General features: G+C 40.3%; 1 protein-coding gene across 4 annotated transcripts in view; it reads right to left on the reverse strand.

Annotated features, from left to right (window-relative positions):
• Positions 1 to 19,511, reverse strand: part of ST8SIA1 (ST8 alpha-N-acetyl-neuraminide alpha-2,8-sialyltransferase 1) — a 129,974-nt gene that overhangs the window by 55,137 nt on the left and 55,326 nt on the right. For 2 of the 4 annotated variants that reach the window (XM_035311307.1, XM_035311311.1), the window contains exon 3: positions 1,756 to 1,865. The exons of the other annotated variants lie outside the window; for them this stretch is intronic. In XM_035311307.1, coding sequence (XP_035167198.1) covers positions 1,756 to 1,865 — 110 coding nt within the window. The remainder of the gene's footprint in view (positions 1 to 1,755; positions 1,866 to 19,511) is intronic. 4 annotated transcript variants of the gene reach the window in all.

The following is a 19,511-nucleotide window of genomic DNA, read 5'->3' on the forward strand; positions in this document are numbered from 1 at the left end:
AATCTCTATGTCAGCACAACTGTGCTTGTAGAAGATGCTCAGCAACGAGATGCAGTTTAAACTCATTAATTAACCCTAGTGATTACAATTTATTAAAGAAGATGGCTGCAATTGTATTTCCATAAGCTCTGTCATAAGTGAAATCAAAAACAATATGAATAGAAGAAAAGAACAATGGTAAAACCTAGCATAATTATTTCACACTGCAGAAGTACTTAAAAGACATCACACAAATTTCTTATGAAAAAATGTAAAATATTACACAAGTCGTCGTGTTCCTTCTCTCTCAGCTCTCAGATTATAGAAATCAGATTTAGAGAAGATCTGCTAAATCCTGTCTTCCACATGCTACAAAAATACTTTCTCCCAGTGATATATTAGCTTCTACCCAAAAGAACTGAAACATTTTCCATAAACATGATTGTATATCACTAATACAAAACAGCCTGCCAGCAGTAACAGGATTTTCCCTGCCACTTCTTTACAATTCAAAATAAGTTTGGTACAGATAATGGCTAGTTTACCCTCCCTGGAGAGAAAAAAAAAAAATAATCAAGTGATAAGAGCTGTTTAAAAAAAAAAAAAAAAAAGTTTCTGTTGTCTTTGTAACTGATTGCTCCTATGGTATTTCAACTTCCCATTTCATCTACAAAATATTACCATGGCATACCCAGCAGTTTCTTGTATTTAGTCTCTGGAACACCCCAGGTGTTTTGCAGTAACAGCAATCAGCACACTGAGTCTCTCCCTCTGTGCCTTATATATTCTCTTCTGTGAAGGTTCTAAATATACATTTCCTTTGTCTTTAGTTTGTTGTATTTCTTTGTTTAACATTGAAAGCATTTTTGTTCCTTGAGATCCAAACCAGAAATTATAGTAGTATTGTTTGGTTTAGAGCAAATTTGTATGAGTTTATAGTAAGCTATCAATCTTTAATAAGGAGACTTGCTAAAGTGGGAGATCATTATGTATCTACCTCAAAATCCAAAGAAACTCCATCTCTCATCTCTTTCGAAGCAGTCCTCCAGTTTCTCCTTCACAGTATTTTTCTTGTTCATGTTTAACAAAGAGAAGCTAATTTCTGTCTTTCTTCCTTACAGAATGCAGATCTAGAACGTGCCAAATTCAGTCAAGAAAGCTGTAGCTGATTCAGCATCCCTCCTGACAAATTCTGATAACTTCACAAAGGCCAGAGTGAAAGGGTATGTGGAGAGCTTAAAAACAAAATGGCATCAAGGAGAGAGGTTTGGCCTTTTGTCAGCCAGTCAGCCAGAAATTAATCTGGAGGGAGGAAAAACATTGAAACAATTTAGCTTCTTCTATCTTATTTCTTAAGCCTTGCCCTATGAATCAGTATCTACTCATCATTAATTCAATGGGTTTCATATCCTGGCATTTAGAGTTGTGGAGGATGAAGCACAGTACAGGATGAGACCCTGTCTAATATGTCATAATTAAAAAGACAAGCAGCTCTTAAATCTGTGTCTATGACATTGTATAGGCCATCACAACCTAAATGCATCCATCTGCACACTTCTCTCAGAGTACACATGTATCTGCAGAAGCCAGCCGAAACTCTCTATTGCCTCTCCTTACTTTTCTTCCCAAATCACTTGTGTAAAGCATCCTTCAAAGAGAAGAAAGAAAGTACCCCAGGCAAATTATAACTGATTAATCACAACTGAATAGCTTTGAAAAGTCAGAGATTGAGTGGGGGGAAGGGGAGACAATTTGTCATTGAGGTTTCTGTCTTACCGCATGACAAAATCTGCTTGATCTATTTGTTTGCCGCAGCCGCTCTTTTTGAGAATCCCACCGTTTCCCACCACAGAGCATTTCTTCAGTGGCAGCTGGAAGGGTGTAGCCTAGCAACACAAAACAAGGACCAGTTTTACTGAGGAGAACACATACATCTTTGTAGCAGCCGCTCCTGGAGAACCCAGGGAGCTGGCAGGGCTCAAAATGAAGAAAGAAAAGGCAGAATTAGGAGCTATGAAAAAAGTCCTGAAATTAACTGGTAAATAGACATAGGACAGTTCTTATCCCCACTCCCCAAACCAGAATGCAACAAACACACGACACAAAGGATTGTAACATTTCTGCATAAGCAAAACTGCATAATTATAAAGTCATAATGCACATAATGACAAAGATGGCAGTCCAAATGTGTCTTCTAGCCAAGCTGCAAAGTCACAGGGAAAAAATAACCAGGAAAAAAAAAAAAAATGAAAGTGACATGCCGGAGCTCATAACAAAAGACAGCTCTGGAGAATAAAGGATGGAGGAACGACATGATTACAGGAGGGCACTGGGCCTCAGGAGTCGCCTGGTATCCCTCCATCATTCTATCACTGGGACTGGGCATTCTGAAGCCTTAGGTAAAGATATTTAGAGCTTTGACAGCAGCTTCTTAAACATAGCATAAATTTAAATTAGAAAGGAATAATTTTAACTAAGGAGATCTTGTAGCAGCTTAGACGGGCATTGAATTGCAAGGTCAAGTAGTTGTGCTATCATATGCATCAAATACAGTGATAAATGAGATTTGTATATCCTTCATTTCAGAGGATCTCAACTACATGTGGAACATCTTCGTATCAGCCTCAAGTCATTCAACTTTAGTGGGGTTGGGACACTCATTTAAACAGCACACAGTACATCAGTGCAGCCCAGTAAATACATCATAGTGCAGCTCAGCAATTTTTATTTTTTTTTGGGGGGGGGAGGTGAACAGTGTGGGAATTTAAAGTAGCATGATATAGTTATAAGAATGGGATTTGTCTACTATACATGAGTTAATATTCTCCTCATGCAAAATATTGTGCAGGGATTTTTTATTTATCAAACCTGTCAAAACCTGACTTTGCAGCACAGACAGAAGTTACTGCCTGGGTCTCCAAGAATGCAAATGCCACAGTGACAGGATGCAGCACAGCAAAACAATTATTCTGTCCTGGAGGATAGGCTGGAACGGTAGCGGTACTTGTTGTCACTTAAATGTACAGAGCAACATCTAACACTGCATAATGTATTCACTAGGCATTATAACAGTGTACATAGTCTAGAAAACAGACCCAGATTTATAGTACAACCTGTATTTGTTAGGACTTATTTCTACTGTCATTTATTTTCTTTCTTAGATGTATTTGTTTCATCATCTTTTCTCAGCAAATTAGATTCCATTCAGCTAGTATGAAGCTACAACCTGCTTTCTAACAAAATAAATCTAAGCATTCTGCATATCCTAATTCTGGTTTAACATATGCTACAACAGAAAAATCAATTGTACTTTACTGACGCTCAGCCACTGTTGAAAACCCAGGGATAGCACAGCAAGCAATACTCAGTATGCAGCTGCATTCTGATCCCACATCTGTCTTACCAATAACATTTTTGAATTTACCCAGTAAGCAAACAAGGAGTGTATGTTGAAATTCAAAGGACTTCTCATTGCTGAGGTGACCCTGACCGAATGAGAGCTCATATGCTTAGCAAAGGGTGAGGGTGAAAGAGGATAGAAGAAAATTTAGAAGTGATAAGATTTTATACATAACAGTACCTTTCTTATTCAAGGTATGTCAGAGCTGTTTCCAAGACAGCTAACTATGTGAAGGCAAGGCTGTGACAAATCACAGACAAAGGCAGAAGCCATTAACTTAAGAGCTGCAAACACTCTTGTCACATAACTTCTGTGGCTTCAGTAAATGTTGAATGTCTTTATGCCCCCAAAATAAACATTGAGGAATTACTAAATGCTTCAAAATCCTGAGTTGCAAACAGCCTTTGATACTGCTTGAGATGAATTGCTGTCCTTCAAGGGATGCTTATATCCTGTTATGCTTAGAGATGATAATAACTAGCTGTCATTTGCATATATATTTTCATTTTCCAAAAGCACATGAAGCTTTGAAACTTCAGCCCTTATGAGCCGAAAAGACAGAAGAGCAAGATCAGGCCTGCCAGGATGACTTGAGGGAGCTAAAGGAAGGCAGAAGGGGCAGAAAAACACACAAACAAAAATCACCTGTGGCCTAACCTGGCATAAATATTAAGTGTCCCTGCTCCTTGGAGGCATTTTGACTGCTTTTACCCTAATGAAGAACAATTATTTAGCATGCTCTGGAAGAAACTTGTATTTTTTTATTTTGCACATTGCATGTTCTTCAGACATTCAAGTTACAAACTGTATTATTGCTCAGACCGCAGACTCAGGAACTCTGTTCTGAGCCCATTTATACAAACAAACTGTCCAGTCATACACAAATCATACAAGACTTAAACTCAAGTGTTGCCTATAAGCAAGTCCAAAACACGTGGCTTCTTTGTCTCTCTGCAAAAGGCAAAGAAGAAGAAACCAACTCCTGGGTTGGAAACTGTTAGGAATCACCGTCTTTTAATCCAGTTAGCAGCAGCATGCTCAAAGCACTGCAGAATGGTAGGGCAGATGGCACACTTCTCTCCATATCATAGAATCATTAAGGTTGGAAAAGAATTTCAAAATCACCTGGTTCAATCATTACCCTACTAACAGTGTCAAACATTGGTTTGAAAAACATTGAAGAACATGCATGTGCAAGATAAAAAATACAAGTTTCTCCCAGAGCATGCTAAGCAATTGTTCTTCATTAGGGTAAAAGCAGTTGAAATGCCTCCAAGCAGCAGGGACGCTTAATATTTAAAAGGATGCTTACAGGACAGACAGCACAGATAAAGGCAATTATAGGCTCTTCAAAGCCAAAGTGCTGTAGGCTTCACTCTGTGACTTCCCACGAGCATTCAGCTCACTCCTTCCTTGAGGTTTACCAAAATATGAGGTGCAGACAGCTTAAGCAAAATTGCAATGCAATTAACCACAAGGAAGCTCCAGCCCTAACATGTAGTTAAATTACTAGCCTTGTTAAAATCTTTCCACCCCACTACTGGCCTTTTGAGATGTTTCCATGCATCCACTTGTTGTTCCTACCACTGGTTTATCAGGGTACAGATTGTGGATTTAAGTTGAAATCAAACAATTAATTATAAAAACCTGGAGTGTTTTTGTTTTGTTTTGTTTTGTTTTCATTTAAGAGTGAAAAACACTGAAGATGGACTCCAATAATGATTTGTTTTCTTCCCCATGCCAAATAATCCTATGCCATCTTCACAGTGTGGACAATCCATCTTCTTTTTTTTTGCGTGCTCTTTTAGGATTGAAGAGGTAGAACAATGCTACAACTGGCTCAAGAATTAAACCATTTTTACTTTTTTGTAAAATATTATTGGGAGATATTTGCAATTTCAGTAGCAGGCAATTTTTAATGTTACATTTTTAAGGTGATGGTGCTATTTGGAGAGAATTCCATATAGTAAAACCAAAATTGCTTCTAGGTTTCTATTACTGGCAAAATATGTTTCGCAGGACTTATAAAAACCTTCTAATGCTTTCCCTCTTCACCTCCCACGGTGGAACTCTTTACTAGGCAAATTGTCAGTTCTTAATTTAACAGCAATAAAAGTTCTCACATACTGGGGACCCAGCTGTCATTTATGCTAAATACTCACAAAAAGCTCAGTAGCTTTTCTCCTTTGAATTGTGAACGGACCGGACAAATGCTTGCTTTGGATTGCAAAGTTGTAAGAAAAGCATTTCCATTAATATTAGCTTCCTGAAACTGTGTCAATTTGATTGTCAACACATTTGTTATTTTTCCTCATTAATAATATTTTAATGAACAGCCTGATTCTTGTGGGTGGACAAGAAAAAGTAGTGCAGCATCAGTTTATTTGGTGTAACAGAGAAAATGTAAAAATAAGCGATCAGACCACCCCCATTTTTAAGCAATTGTTACACCATAATTTGCAAATACAATTAACTAAAAATTAGAAAGAAAAAAAAAAGGGGGGGGGGTCATGAGCTGGTTTTTAGATAGATGGTATCTCTCGAAAGAAAACTAGACAGGGTCTGTTGTCTCATTTTCCCTGGTTCAAAACAATGAAATTCCACTGATAACCAATGAAGATGTTCTAGTTCCTATTTATGTAAATGAAAGAAGAACCTGCACATCCCCCTATGAATTCAATGACAAATAAGCACACAAAGCAATAAAGACTTCCAGTTGAATATAGGAGTAATTTAACAGAGCATCTATCCAGCAATTCCCTGATTAGTTTCATCATTCATCTAAGAAGAAATAAATCATTGTCATCAGTTAAAAGAACATTACGTAGTACTAACAAAATAAAATTTATTTTAGATAATGCTATTCTAATTCACTTTGATTTCATTGTTAGGTTGTTAATGCATTAATTTTTACCCACTCACTGCCAAAGACATTAATCAGCAACCAAGTCCTCACTGGGAAAACAGGAAAAATTACAGTGTTCAGCCTCTGATTTAATGCTGAAGATGTCAAAAACATTGAAAACACTGGGAGCATAAATTAAAATCAAATGGGTTTTTAAATAAGCATATCTGAATTTGCAAAAAGGTGCTCGGCTTTTACTGTCCCTTTTGAGAATAAAGCACCTTGAGGAAAATGGTATGGTTCTACCAGTGTTGAGCACCACCACCAAATCTATCATCACCCTATCACCACAAAACTATCATGTTTATACAATTTATCAGAGAATCACAGAATAATCTAGGTTGGAAGAGACCTCCAAGATCACCTAGGCCAACCTCTGAACCAACACTAACAAGTCCTCCACTAAACCACATCACTAAACTCTACATCTAAACATCTTTTAAAGACCACCAGGGATGGTGACTCAACCACTTCCCTGGGCAGCCCATTCCAATGCCTAACAACCCTTATGGTAAAGAACTTCTTCCTAATATCCAACCTATACCTCCCCTGGCGCAACTTGAGCCCATTCCCCCTCGTCCTGTCACCAGGCACATGGAGAATAGACCAACCCCCACCTCGCTACAGCCTCCTTTCAGGTACCTGTAGGGAGTGATAAGGTCACTCTTGAGCCTCCTCTTCTATTGGCTAAACAACCCGAGCTCCCACAGATGCTCCTCGTAAGACTTGTTCTCCAGACCCCTTACCAGCTATGTTGCCCTTCTGTGGCATGCTCAAGCACCTCGATGTACTTCTTGTAGTGACGGGCCCAAAACTGAACACAGCAGTCAAGGTGTAGCCTACCTGAGTACAGGGGGACAAGAGCTGAGCACAGGGGGGAGTATTTCCCCACACCCTGAAAGAGGCCGCTGCCTTGGCAGAATTAACAGGGCATACATTTCTCCTGATTTTTAAAATAATAATAATAAATAAATAAATACAGATTATTCCACAAAGTCTCCATCTCACTCCAGAGCTGGCGCTGCCACGAGCGTGCTGCTCCTCTCCCCCTTTCCCTGCTGCCTTTCCTCCTGCCCCACCAGGCCCCACCGCTGGTGGCACCAGCCTGCCAGGGAGTGCCACCAGCAAACCCATCACCAACCTATCACCACCATACTACCATGTTTATACAATTTATTTCATTTTTAAGGATCTCAGAGTGTTTAAGTGGCATGAGTTTGAGGAGAATCACTGAATCCCTTCATGATGAACACCCTACCAGAAGAAGGAAAAGAAGCAGATTTTAGAAGTACTCCCAGATAGGCCCATTCTAGGGAACAGTGTCATGATGGTTTTAAACAGGTAACAGAACAAACGAAACACTGGCTTTTAAGATGTTATTTGAAAAACACAAGAAACACACGGGGGTACCCATTCATCCTGAGAGCCTTAAGACGTGTAATGTGACAGCTTTAAATCAACAATGAACCTCCAAACAATAATAAATAATAAAAAAAAGCATGTAGACTTAAGACACAGGACGGCCCTCAAAGCAGAATTCAGCTGGGGAATTGAGTCTGCTAAACAATCATACCCTGACATAAATGGACAAGAGAAGTGATTCCAAAAAAGGACCAGAGTGATGCTTACTTCCAGAAGAGGAACGAGGGAAGGACTGACCAAGCATTCCTGAAGCAAGGTGATGAAAACTCGGATAGTGCTGAACACCTGTAGTGGGTTTATGTGGCAAGGTTTTGGTAGCAGGAGGCCATAGGGGTGGCTTCTGTGGGAAGGATCTAGAAGCTGCCCCATGTTTGGTAAGGGTCCCACTGCTCACCAGAGCTGAGCCAATAAGTGATGTTGTTTGTGCCTCTGTGAGAGCATATTTAAGACAGGGAAAAAAAAGCTGTGCCACACAGCAGCTGGGAGAGTGAGAGGAGTGAGGAACAGCCTTGCAGGCACCAAGGTCAGTGAAGAAGGAGGGGGAGAGGTACTCCAGGTGCTGGAGCAGAAGTCCCCTGCAGCCTGTGGTGAGGACCATGGTGAAGCAGGATATCCCCCTGCAGCCCATGGCGTACCACGGTGGAGCAGGGTTCCACGCTGCAGCCCGTGGAGGAGAACACGGTGGACCAGGTAGACCTGCACCGACGGAGACTGCGGCCTGTGGAAGACCCCTGTCAGAGCAGATTCTGGGCTGGACCTGTAGGCCATGGAGAGGAGACCATGCAGGAGGAGGTGACCTGGCAGGAGCTACTGCCTGTGGGGAACCCAGGTTGGAGCAGTTTGCTCCTGAGGGATGGACCCCGTGGTACAGACCCATATCTGGAGCAGTTCTTGAGGAGCTGCTGCCTGTGGGAAGCCCACGCAGGATCAGTTCGGCAGGGACTGTATCCCATGGGAGGGACCCCACAGCACAGGGGACGAGAATGACTGAGAAGGAGCGGCAAAGAAGCGCTATAGACTGACCATAACCCCCATTCCCCATTCCCCTGTGCCGCTTGGGGGGAGGAGGTGGAAGAGGGTGGATGGTGGGGAAGGTACTTTTAGTTTCTTTCCTTTGTTTCTCACTTCTCTAGCTTGTTAGTAATAGATAATAAATCTTACTGTCTTCCTGTGCTGAGTCTGTTTTGCCCATCACGATAATTACCGTGCGATCTCCTTGTCCTTATCTCAACCCTTGAGCCCCTTTCATTGTATTTTCTCCCTGTTCCTCTTTGAGGAGGGGGAGTGAGAGAGCGGTTGTGGTGGAGCTCAGCCGCCCACTCAAGTAAAACCACCACAACACCATTTCCAAATAACACGCTAGTGAAAAATTTACAGTTTGCTGATGCAGAATCAGAGGACACGTAAGCTCAAGACCAGATAGAGTTAATTTAATCAGGGAAAAATATAGACCTATGCATTAGTGTCAAATGAATAGTGTAAAAGGAGGACTGAAAGAAAAGGAAAAGGTGCAGCATATTAAGGATCTGTGGATCTTGCAGGCATGATTAAAATTAAAAAAAAAAAAAAAAAAAGGTAAGTGTTGTGGTTTTTAACCCGGCTGGCAGCTAAGCACCACACAGCCATTCGCTAGCCCTCCCCCATCCCTCTGTGGGATGGGGGAGAGAAATGGGAAAGTGAAGCCTGTTGGTTGAGATAGAGACAGTTTATTAAGACAGAAAAAATATATAAATAATAATTATAATACTACTACTAATAATAATGTGTATGAAACAATTGATGCACAATGCAATTGTTCACCACCCACTGAGCGATGCCCAGCCTATCCCTGAGCAGCTGGTCCCCACACCCCAGCTAGCCACCCCTATATATTGTTCAGCATGACGTCAGATGGTATGGAATACCCCTTTGGCCAGTTTGGGTCAGCTGTCCTGGGTCTGTCCCCTCCCAGCTCCTACTGCACCCCTAGCCTGCCCACTGGCAGGACAGAGCGAGAAGCTGAAAAGTCCTTGGCTTAGTGTAAGCACTGCTCTGCAACAATTAAAACATCAGCATGTTATCAACATTCTTCTCATCCTAATCCAAAACATAGCACCCTTCCAGCTACTAGGAAGAAAATTAACTATTCTAGCTGAAACCACGACAGCAAGAAATGTCTGGAGTTCTTTGAAACTTTGGAAACTGCTTTCAGATAAGTTCAGCTGGTAAAAATACCAGCTGAACAGGACAAAAGGAGGTACAAGGGCACCCAACAGGCCTCTGGGTAGACACAGCCCAGGCTTTGTGGCCTGCCAGGAAATGCCAGTACTCAGCAGGAGAAGAAACGGGAGGGGAGAGGGTGGAAGTGGCATTGTGGTAGCCCCAGGTGCACAGGAGAATGCATGACTGCTGGTGCCAGCCGGACTGCTGCAGGGGTGGACAGACCACATTGACATCACTGAGCAACAGGCTGTGACATGACCGAGCGACGGACCATGTCGCGTGGCCCTCATGGCTTATATCTGGGCACCTGACCCAGCCCAGCCTGTCTTGTGCCTAGACTCATGCTGAGTGGGTGCGCAAGGCTTGGAGGTCAAGCGACCAATCAGTCTGGGTGCTGGCTTGTGCTTTCAGGACTGCTGGGAGCGTCTCTCAGCACCCATCCCCGCAGCCATCACCCAGTGTTTCCCTGGCCATGCCCGCATCAGGTAGCCGGGGTCCCGCGAGGTGCGCTTGCTGCAGCAGAGGTGAGGTGTGCCCCAGGGACATGTGCCCCAGGGGGCGGCTGTGGTGGGTGAGGGGGCTCGGGAAGCTGTGTGTGTGGGGAGCACGGATGGCCTGGGCACGGTGCTGGGAGGCTTTTCTGCTGAGGGACACGGAGATTTCACCACTGTACCACTGGTGACCGATGGGTGAAGCTCATTGCTCTCGGCTCTTCCCAGCTGTGCTGCCATGAGCATGGGGCTGCTCTCTGTCTCTTTTGAGAATAAAGCACCTTGAGGAAAATTGCCTGGTTCTACCAATGTTCCTAAAGAGCCAACAAAATCCTGATAATTAGCAAGAAGCCAAATTCAGCCCTTAATGCTGCTTTCTTGCACATTTACATAAGGAAGCGTCTGACAATTGAAAAGACAGCTCTCTTTGTGTCAACTACGGGTAACACGGCATTGGTTTTTACACTGTAAGACATGGTAGGGTGCCAAATGCTCCTTCTTCCTTTCTTTATTGTTTACAAAACATCCTCAGTCCGATGGGCCTTTTCTTTTCCAGTGCAACTGTCACGCAGGAAGACATGACAGCTTGACAGCAACTCTCCAAAAAACATCAGCATCACTCATGCAGGGATTGTGTGTCTTCTGTAACGAAATGGGGACGGTGGCTGTGTTCCCCTGCATTTCACTTGTCCCTTTCAGCTGATCTGACACACTCCTCCTGTGATGATAGAATCACAGAATGGTTTGGATTGGAAGGGACCTTAAAGACCATCTAATCATTTTCGAAAAATAAAAGATGAACTTTTTTCCAGCAAGATTTTCTTTAAAAGTGGTTGTGCTGTTATGTAAGAAGCCTCCTGTGTGGCAGTAATTCATAATTTCAGACATTTTCTATCATACCCCTGTTTTCCACCTGGCCTTTCTGTTTGTAGTTACTGATTGAAATAACTGCATGAAGTTGGAAAGGCATCTAATATTTTAATAGTAATTTAGAAGCCTTTTTTACGTACAGTAGCAGAAGAAAAATGGGTTAGAATGAAAGCATCTATGTGTGAGTGCCATTAAGGGCAGAAAATCTTTATCATAAATCTTGACTGATGCTGGGGGCTGGAAGATGCATGCATTTTAAGAAACCACAGTGACTGGTAGGAATTATAAAGCATTCAGGAAATCTAAATTGTTTTGTGTTCATGCAAAGGTCTACTGCAAAAGCACATTAGTGAAAGTGTTGAAACCTATATTTTGCATGCAAAAAGTCTGTCAGAATCATGATGTATGCTCCACCGAGAATTGCTGAACTCATATAAAGCTCTCTGTGCTCCACTAATATGTGAAATGTTAAGCAAGAAGCAAACCAAAACCTTACCCATAAGGTAATACTGTCACAAAACAGAGGGATAGGTATAAGCATACTTATTCTGTGCAATGGATCAGAATGAAACTCCTGCCAGACTGACCCAGGCATGTAACACGCTGACATTTTGTGTGCATGCTAATTATTAAAAAATAAGCTGAGCTTGGTTTTCCAAATTCTGGACACAGGTAGTACCAAACGCCAATATTTGACTACAAAGAAATTATTGCAAGAAACTGTGACAGTGGCTATGAAATCCCCTTAGGAGATGGGAAAGAGACCCTAAAATGAACTTCCAGCTACTGCTTTTTGTTTTCTTTTTTTTTTTTTTTCTTTTTTCTTTTTTTTTTTATGAATAGCTTCATTGCTCCACTTAGGCTCCAATTGACACAGTATGACACTTGAAACTCACTGCTCATACAAAAGAGAAAGGGTCAAGGTGGAGCAAGCTTTTCTGTAATGTCATGCAAGCATGTCTCAGCCATGACAGCAGAGTCTTTATCAAAGATCCAAGTAGAATTAAACATTCAGTTTCACAAACTTTGTGCTGTTTTCAAATACATACTTCAGACAGTATGTTTTTTTCAGGGGATTAGTATTCTAGTTTGTATTTACAGGAATGCATGGGACTGTAAGAGACCACTTAGGAGACTGAACACAGTGCTCTGCCTCAGCAGGGAAACCTCTTATATCCGAAAGGATACAGGGAATATTAACTGTAGAGCAGTCACATACAAAAAAAGAGAACAGTTTGCAACATACCTACATATTCACACAAAAAAATATGTACTGCCAGTAACTAGCTGGCAGTTACTTTTAGTCCAAGCTGTACTTATAGCAGGAACTTCAAAATGGTCTGCTCTCTAATAGCTTTCCACCCAGTATGTAGTAACTGCAAGTACTCACTTGCTCTGGATTAAAAGAACATTTCAAATTGCTACCATGGCATTTAATTCAATTGAATAAGCCTTCATACAGTCAGGATAGCACAATAGGGGGTTATGAAAAATTTCATATTTGGAAATTGTAATGGTTTATTTTAGAAAACAGACTATCACGGGTATATCATAAACAGTATTTTAAACAGTGAATGCTCCAGGAATGGGAAGGGAGTGCTTCTATTTTGTGTGAATTATATGACTAGGTAATATTAATGGTTGAAAAATTCCAAAGTTCTGTAAGATTTTTTGATCCAAACTTTATAACCTGCAATGTACTAGGACCCCTAAACTTTGAATAAAAATAAAAAAAAGGAAATATGAATAATTACAAAAAGGAACTAAACCTACTGGGTGTGGGGAGGGTTTCTCCTACTCTGAAAGATGTTATAGCTTCCAACATTACAGGATGGAGCTGCAACAGGGGAGGGTCAGGCTGGGTGTTAGGGAAAGGTTCTGCACTCAGAGGGTACTCAAGCACTGGGACAGTCTCCCCAGGGCAGTGGTCATGGCACCAAGCCTGCTGGAGTCCAAGGAGTGTTTGGACAACGCTCTCACATGTAGGGTCTGGTTTTTGGGTGGTTCTTTGTGGAGCCAGGAGTCGGACTCAATGATCCTTGTGGGTCCCTCCCAACTCAGGATATTCTATAATTCTATGATTTCCATAACAGGGAGGCCTCACAAAGGACTTAGGCTTCATTCTACATAGCTGTGTTTAGATTTTCCATGGAGAAATACAGTTCCATGTAAACTGTACAAAATGGAAGAATAATGTACAACTTTCTTCAAAAGCATCGTGACCAGAATTTATAAATGGCCTATGTTGGCTTCCCTAAACACCTTTCCATACATTTGAATAACTTTGTTTTTTTATCCTGTGTGACAGTAAGGATAAAATTCTATTCATAGGATGAATCAATAAACTCTGCCTGCAGCCACAGAAACACTCAGCAGTTCCTTTCTTTTACCTGACCACCTGACAACATCAGATGCCATGCTGAGCTTAGAAGAAAACACCATCCATTGTGTGGGATTCTCAAGCCTGCTCTGTTTTCCCAGCACCTTAAAAGCCACACAGCCAACACCCTTTCGCTTAGAATTCAACTGACTCAGACTTACTAGCTCACACTTTACAGCACATACACATGGGACAGCAATTCATCTTCTGGTTCACTGGCACTATACAGCAGAAAGACGTTTGAACATACCAGGTATTCCAGTGGTTATTTACTGTTGCACAACACCGACTGTTTGGCAGCAACCATTTATCTTTTGAATTTGAAGACCTTACTTTCAGATGCTGCTTTTTAAGGGTTTGCCAGTCCTCCACTTTTCCCATTCCTTTCGTAATCTACTCCTAGTCTCAGCAGACAAGAAAAAGTCAAGTATATCAAATGTTGTATGCCATGGTTACATTGATACAATGCTTTTAGGCTCAAGTATTAAAAAAAAAAAAAAAAAAAAAAAATGAATGTAAAAATTTTTGGAGTTTTGACTAGATATTCCATGGAAACAAGCACACATCATCACTTCAGGGGGAAAAACTACTTTTTTAATATTATGCACATCTATCAAACAACAAGAGCAGTTATTATATGATTTTAATGAGTTCTTCTGCAAGCCTGGAAAAAAAAAAAAAAAAAAAAAAAAAAGCAGTAGAAAAATTTTAAATTAGTATCCTGCATTGCAGTATACCATTTCCTAGCCAAGGAAGTTATTGTATGTAGGCATTCATTTTAACTTTCAGGTATGAAAATTTTAGTAAAGTAATTAACTATAATACTCTAGTTAGAGAAATGCATACTTAATGCAAAAAAATATGATTGCCCAGTGACAATGTCCTCCAATTCTAACTGTACTTTCTTCCTCAGTGATTTCAGGATGGAAGAACAGTAATAAGCTGAAACCAAAACAGAGTAGGGAAAATATCAGGGTATCTGCTCCCTTACACCTATTGTACGAAAAAGTAGAAAATATACTCACATGTTGAATTATTCTCTTTTGAGAGGGTGGAACTACACACAGTTAAAGATTGCAAAATATTTGGGAATTTTGCAAGACCAACTGATTGGTTGAGGTACTACCCACTTATTTTCCATGAGTAGCAAAGGATCTCACAACACTGTTTCATACATATGTAAGGTCACTGCAAAGACTAATCCAGAATCAAACGCACAGTTCCTAAGTATTTTGAGATCATTCCTAACTCTGTAGAACTGATAGAGGATGAATGTTTCTGCAATAGCACAAGCAGAATACAAATAATTGTGAAATGCAGTAATAGCCTGCATTGAACGTGGATGGGGGTAGGAAAGACAGCAAGCAGGAGAACTCTGAAGAAGGTGTCAGGAAGCCCGTCTGCATATATGTGGCTGATTTACTAAAAGCCCATCCTGCTACAGAAATAACAAAGATCTTTAAATCTTATTAGTAGCACACAGTATATACAATAAATAAGGTCAGTTTCAGTAGCACACAGTACATGCAATAAATAAGGTCAGTATCAGCCCATAAAAAATTATAAAGGGCTTCCAATACTACTTTGTATAAAAGACAATAACAGTTAAAGGCATGGCTCTGAATTCCTGAGGGCCCCCGATCCCATTAATATGAATAAAGAGCTGCAGCATAGGAAATCAGTTCAACTTCTACTGGCACCAAAAGATGGATGTATTTATCATATGATAGGTACAAAAGTTTAAAGCTTTTCACTTTTATTTTTTAAGAGGTCTTAAAAACAATACACTTCCTTTTTGCTACCATATTAAACAACATGCTTCTAAAAAGAAAAGATCCACTGATCAAAAAATATTCTTGCTTTGCTTTACCTCTAAATAGTTCTGATAAATCAATGACATCTATCAAGAATCACTAGTTAAAAAGACATCAAAGACAACCAGCAAGGATTAATCTCTCTAGGAAATCTGCAGTTATATGAGTGGAATTTAAACACTGAGCTTGGTTTCTGGCAGCATGGAAGCACTATTGACTTTCTTTAATAATTCTACCAGATGTTCTTTTTTCTTCCATTAAAGAAAAAAATTTAAGCCTCTTAAGAATGTTTCATTTATCTTATATGTAAGAAGGAACTATCTAAATATTCTACACCAAATTTTAAACTCCAAAAATTCCAAATTTTACAAAATGTATGCAGATATTTTTACTGATATTTCTTTCAGTAAAACAAAACAAAACAAACAAACAATTACCCCCTAGTTCCAGCTAGGTAATTTGAGATAAACAGCAAAGTAAACCACAATAGAGAAAGGTTAGCTAGGAAACATTTTAGGAGCTCTAATGTTCAAAGTGTTTGAGTATGCTGTGGGTAATGATCAGAAGAAAAATCTTGTTTATATTGGGCTGCCTGGAAACATAAAAAAAAAATCAAATGTAATATAATTTTTGCAGAAATTGTGGGTTCATTTAAATGCATTACTGAATTGGACAAAAGGATAGCATGGATCCAGAGGCATGAGAGTAACTAATGAATTTGTCTGAATAACGTTTTTCTACATTAATAATAAAATACCTAGTAGTATAAGAATAAAATGGGGAAAGTATCATTTAATTATATGAGGGTGTTGGTTCCTCAAACAAACAGAATAGGACATTTGTTGCAAACCAACAGAAAAGAGCATGTGGGGCTAGCTCCTCCACATGGATATAGACCTCAGGGGCTAAGCCCAACCTAAGACTGAAGTCTCAGTAATGCAGTATATACATCAGAATCTGAACATTAGAAGTGCAGTATATACATCAGAATCTGAACATTAGAAATCCATTAAATTATACACACTGGTGAAATGGTATGCCTATTGAACAGCACTACAGAACGAAGTAAAATTCACCTAAAGGGACACCTTTTTCACCCGGTTGGTGCTTCCCTTGGTTTCAGCATCATACTGTAAGTCAGGCTGGGAGGGATGTCAAGATACCTAGCCCAATTTCCTGTTCCAGGCAGGCTCACCCACAAAAACAGCACAACATATAGCACAATATATATTGTTCCTCACATGCTTATGCTAGTTTGGAGCTGCAACTTGTTGGGCTGCTCTTGCAGTGGGACAGCCTTGATGGAGGTAGGCAGGGGCTGGCCCAAGTCACCACCCACCAGGTCAGGACACTGCCAGTTCCAAGGTGCCCCAAAAGCAGCAGAGCTCACCCCAAGGACCTGTTGGCATGACTGAAGGAGGGCACTAGGTCTGGTTTTCACTTGAAGACTTAGAGTGGTAAGGAACTGTGGGTCTCTGTGCAGCAGCTCTTAATAATTCTGCATACCTTGATTATCCTATTGTTCTGAGTAAGTACTACACCTATATTCTTGATGGCCCATTTCTAGAACATCTTGTTCACGTTGTTCATGTCTTACTCTCTATTATGTTTGGTCAGTAAAAACCTCTTACAGGTATACAGACATGCTCTGAGGGAAGAGGCTCAAAAAATGACATGCTGTTCCCTGTCAGAGGTTGCAATTTGGAAAGGACAATGTCAGAAGTTTTAATAAGCTGCAAATCTCTTCGGGCAACTAAATAAAACACCGTGAAAATCAGAGTAGCTAGTAAGACATCATATTCCTTTTCTGGTTGCTTTTTTTCTTTTTCTTTTTTGAAGATATTGTCAGACCCTCCAATATTTTTTTCAACTACTAGACTAAAAATAACTTTATTTTCCTTAAAATCTATTCTCAAACCAAAAGCAATTCAAAGGTAATCTAGTGATCATAAAGTTGACTCACTCCACTGGAAGCTATTAACATCACAAGAATGCGCTGGATTGATTACTCCCTGCGTGCTAAGCACCACAGACCAGCAAATTTCTTAAGGTCTGGAGGGTTTTCCCTTCTCATTTTGCTCCTGGGGCCTGCTTCCGGCTCTTTCAGCTGCTAAAGGAACTATAGGACAGCTATAGGACAACTTACTGCTATAGGACAGCAGTAAGAAAGTGCAGGATGTGGAGTTTATCAGTTGAGAACATTTGGGCCCCCACTAGGGAAAAGAGGTCATTAATTAGCCTTTGTACTGAACCCAGTCTCACACGTGCTAGCATAGAACAAGAACATTCAAACATGGCAGATGACTATAGCTGCCACACAGCATTTTTGAACACACATCCTTGCCAGGCTTGTTACTCTGGATAAGAAAACCATTCCACTCTGCCTGTTATACTCATTGTACTGCTTCAGATGTAATCCTTTCACAAAGACAGAAGTCATGCAAGGACTGCTGTGGTCTTCCACCCTTTAAAAAATTGTTTGATTTTGATACTTCCAAAACTTAATCTTTTAACTTCTCCTTTAGGTTTCTTTATTTCACAATGGAAGTCTCATGGCAAGAGGCAGGACAGCCTGGTTGTTGGCTTTTGATAAGACATGTAACTGTGTCCTCTAGTTTCATCTCCCCACAATATCTGTAAGTTTATTTTTAGAGCTCTCACAGACAGTCAATTAAAGAGTGATATTCAAGTGATGTTGCTCTCCACTCATGTCTGGATAGCCTCTAAAGGGCAGACTTAGGGGAGAAAAAAAGAATGTAAAATGACATTGTGAATGTTGTACATTATATTCTCTCTCTCTCTTTTTTTTTTTTTTTTTCCAGCTAAAAAAATGTCACACTTGAAATACAAAAAGATGCTTTTTCTCCTAGGGATATAACCTCTGAAAATGTGACCTGCAATTATCAAATCAGATCAGGTTTGTTTGTGTTTTTCTTTTTTTTTTTTTTTCCCTCTTTTTGTATTTTCACTGTTACTAAGATTCTGCGCAAAGTAAGAGCCTAAGTGGACCATTTAGATCTTTCATTTTTGTGCTGGTCTCCTGACAGCGCCCTTCGTGATATTTGGAAACAAAAGGCTATTAGACTATTCCATTGTAACAACCAAGTTAATAACAACAACATGTTTTTCTCCCATTTTTTTCCCTGCTATATAAGGGTGTAATGATTTCAGAATGCGTGGATATCAAGTAGTTCAAATACATTGTTTTTATAGCATCCTTTTTCTACTCCTAATTACGTTTTTGCGTCCCTCAACAAGTATCTGTATTATTTTCACCAGAAATAAATGGGACTGTTGTTGTCTTGAGTGGTTGTAGCCCACGTTTTTTCGTTGTTTTTATTCAGAGTCTACTTTGCCTTTGTGATACATGTCACTTTTTGGGTATTTACCTTCATTGTTTGTACCATCAATCTAAACAAGCAGGTATGTAGAACACCCAAATAAAGCTTATCCCCCTCGTACATCTCCCAGGTACACAGTCAAAAGACATGGTTGATTTAACTGTACCAGGAGTTTTTGCATACCCATCTGCAAAAGGATGCTGTCTGCCAAAACATCCAGGCCAGCACAGAAAAGCACCTGGGCATACAGGCCATGGTACTAACATCCTATGGCCGCGTATGGAATGATAGTAGCAATGGTCACAATCCAGCCTGTGAGCTGATGATGGAGACCATGTTTCTGACCTGCCTCATGCTATCACACTAAGAGTAAAGATAGTGTCCTTTCTTGAGCTGGAGTGAAAGACCTGCTAGCTTTGATGACAGAAAAGACAACCTGAAAATACAGATACTGGTCCAGCACAAGACAAACTCCCTTACACCCTTGAACATCTAGCAGAGTAAAAGCACTACAGAAAACTGCCTAGAGAGTCTGATAACAGAGATCAGTTTTAATATATAGAAGTTCAGACAGAAATATTTTCTTTCCTTTCAAAAGCAATTTCCTTTCAAAATTAAATCCCAAAGGAAAATTTTACCAGAACTACTGAGTTTCATTTAGTTTTTGCATGAAAATATTCTGAGCCCATGAAATTCCTAATGTTTAA

The sequence above is a fragment of the Oxyura jamaicensis genome, chromosome 1 (genome assembly GCF_011077185.1).
Source record: "Oxyura jamaicensis isolate SHBP4307 breed ruddy duck chromosome 1, BPBGC_Ojam_1.0, whole genome shotgun sequence".
NCBI classification, from domain to species: domain Eukaryota; kingdom Metazoa; phylum Chordata; class Aves; order Anseriformes; family Anatidae; genus Oxyura; species Oxyura jamaicensis.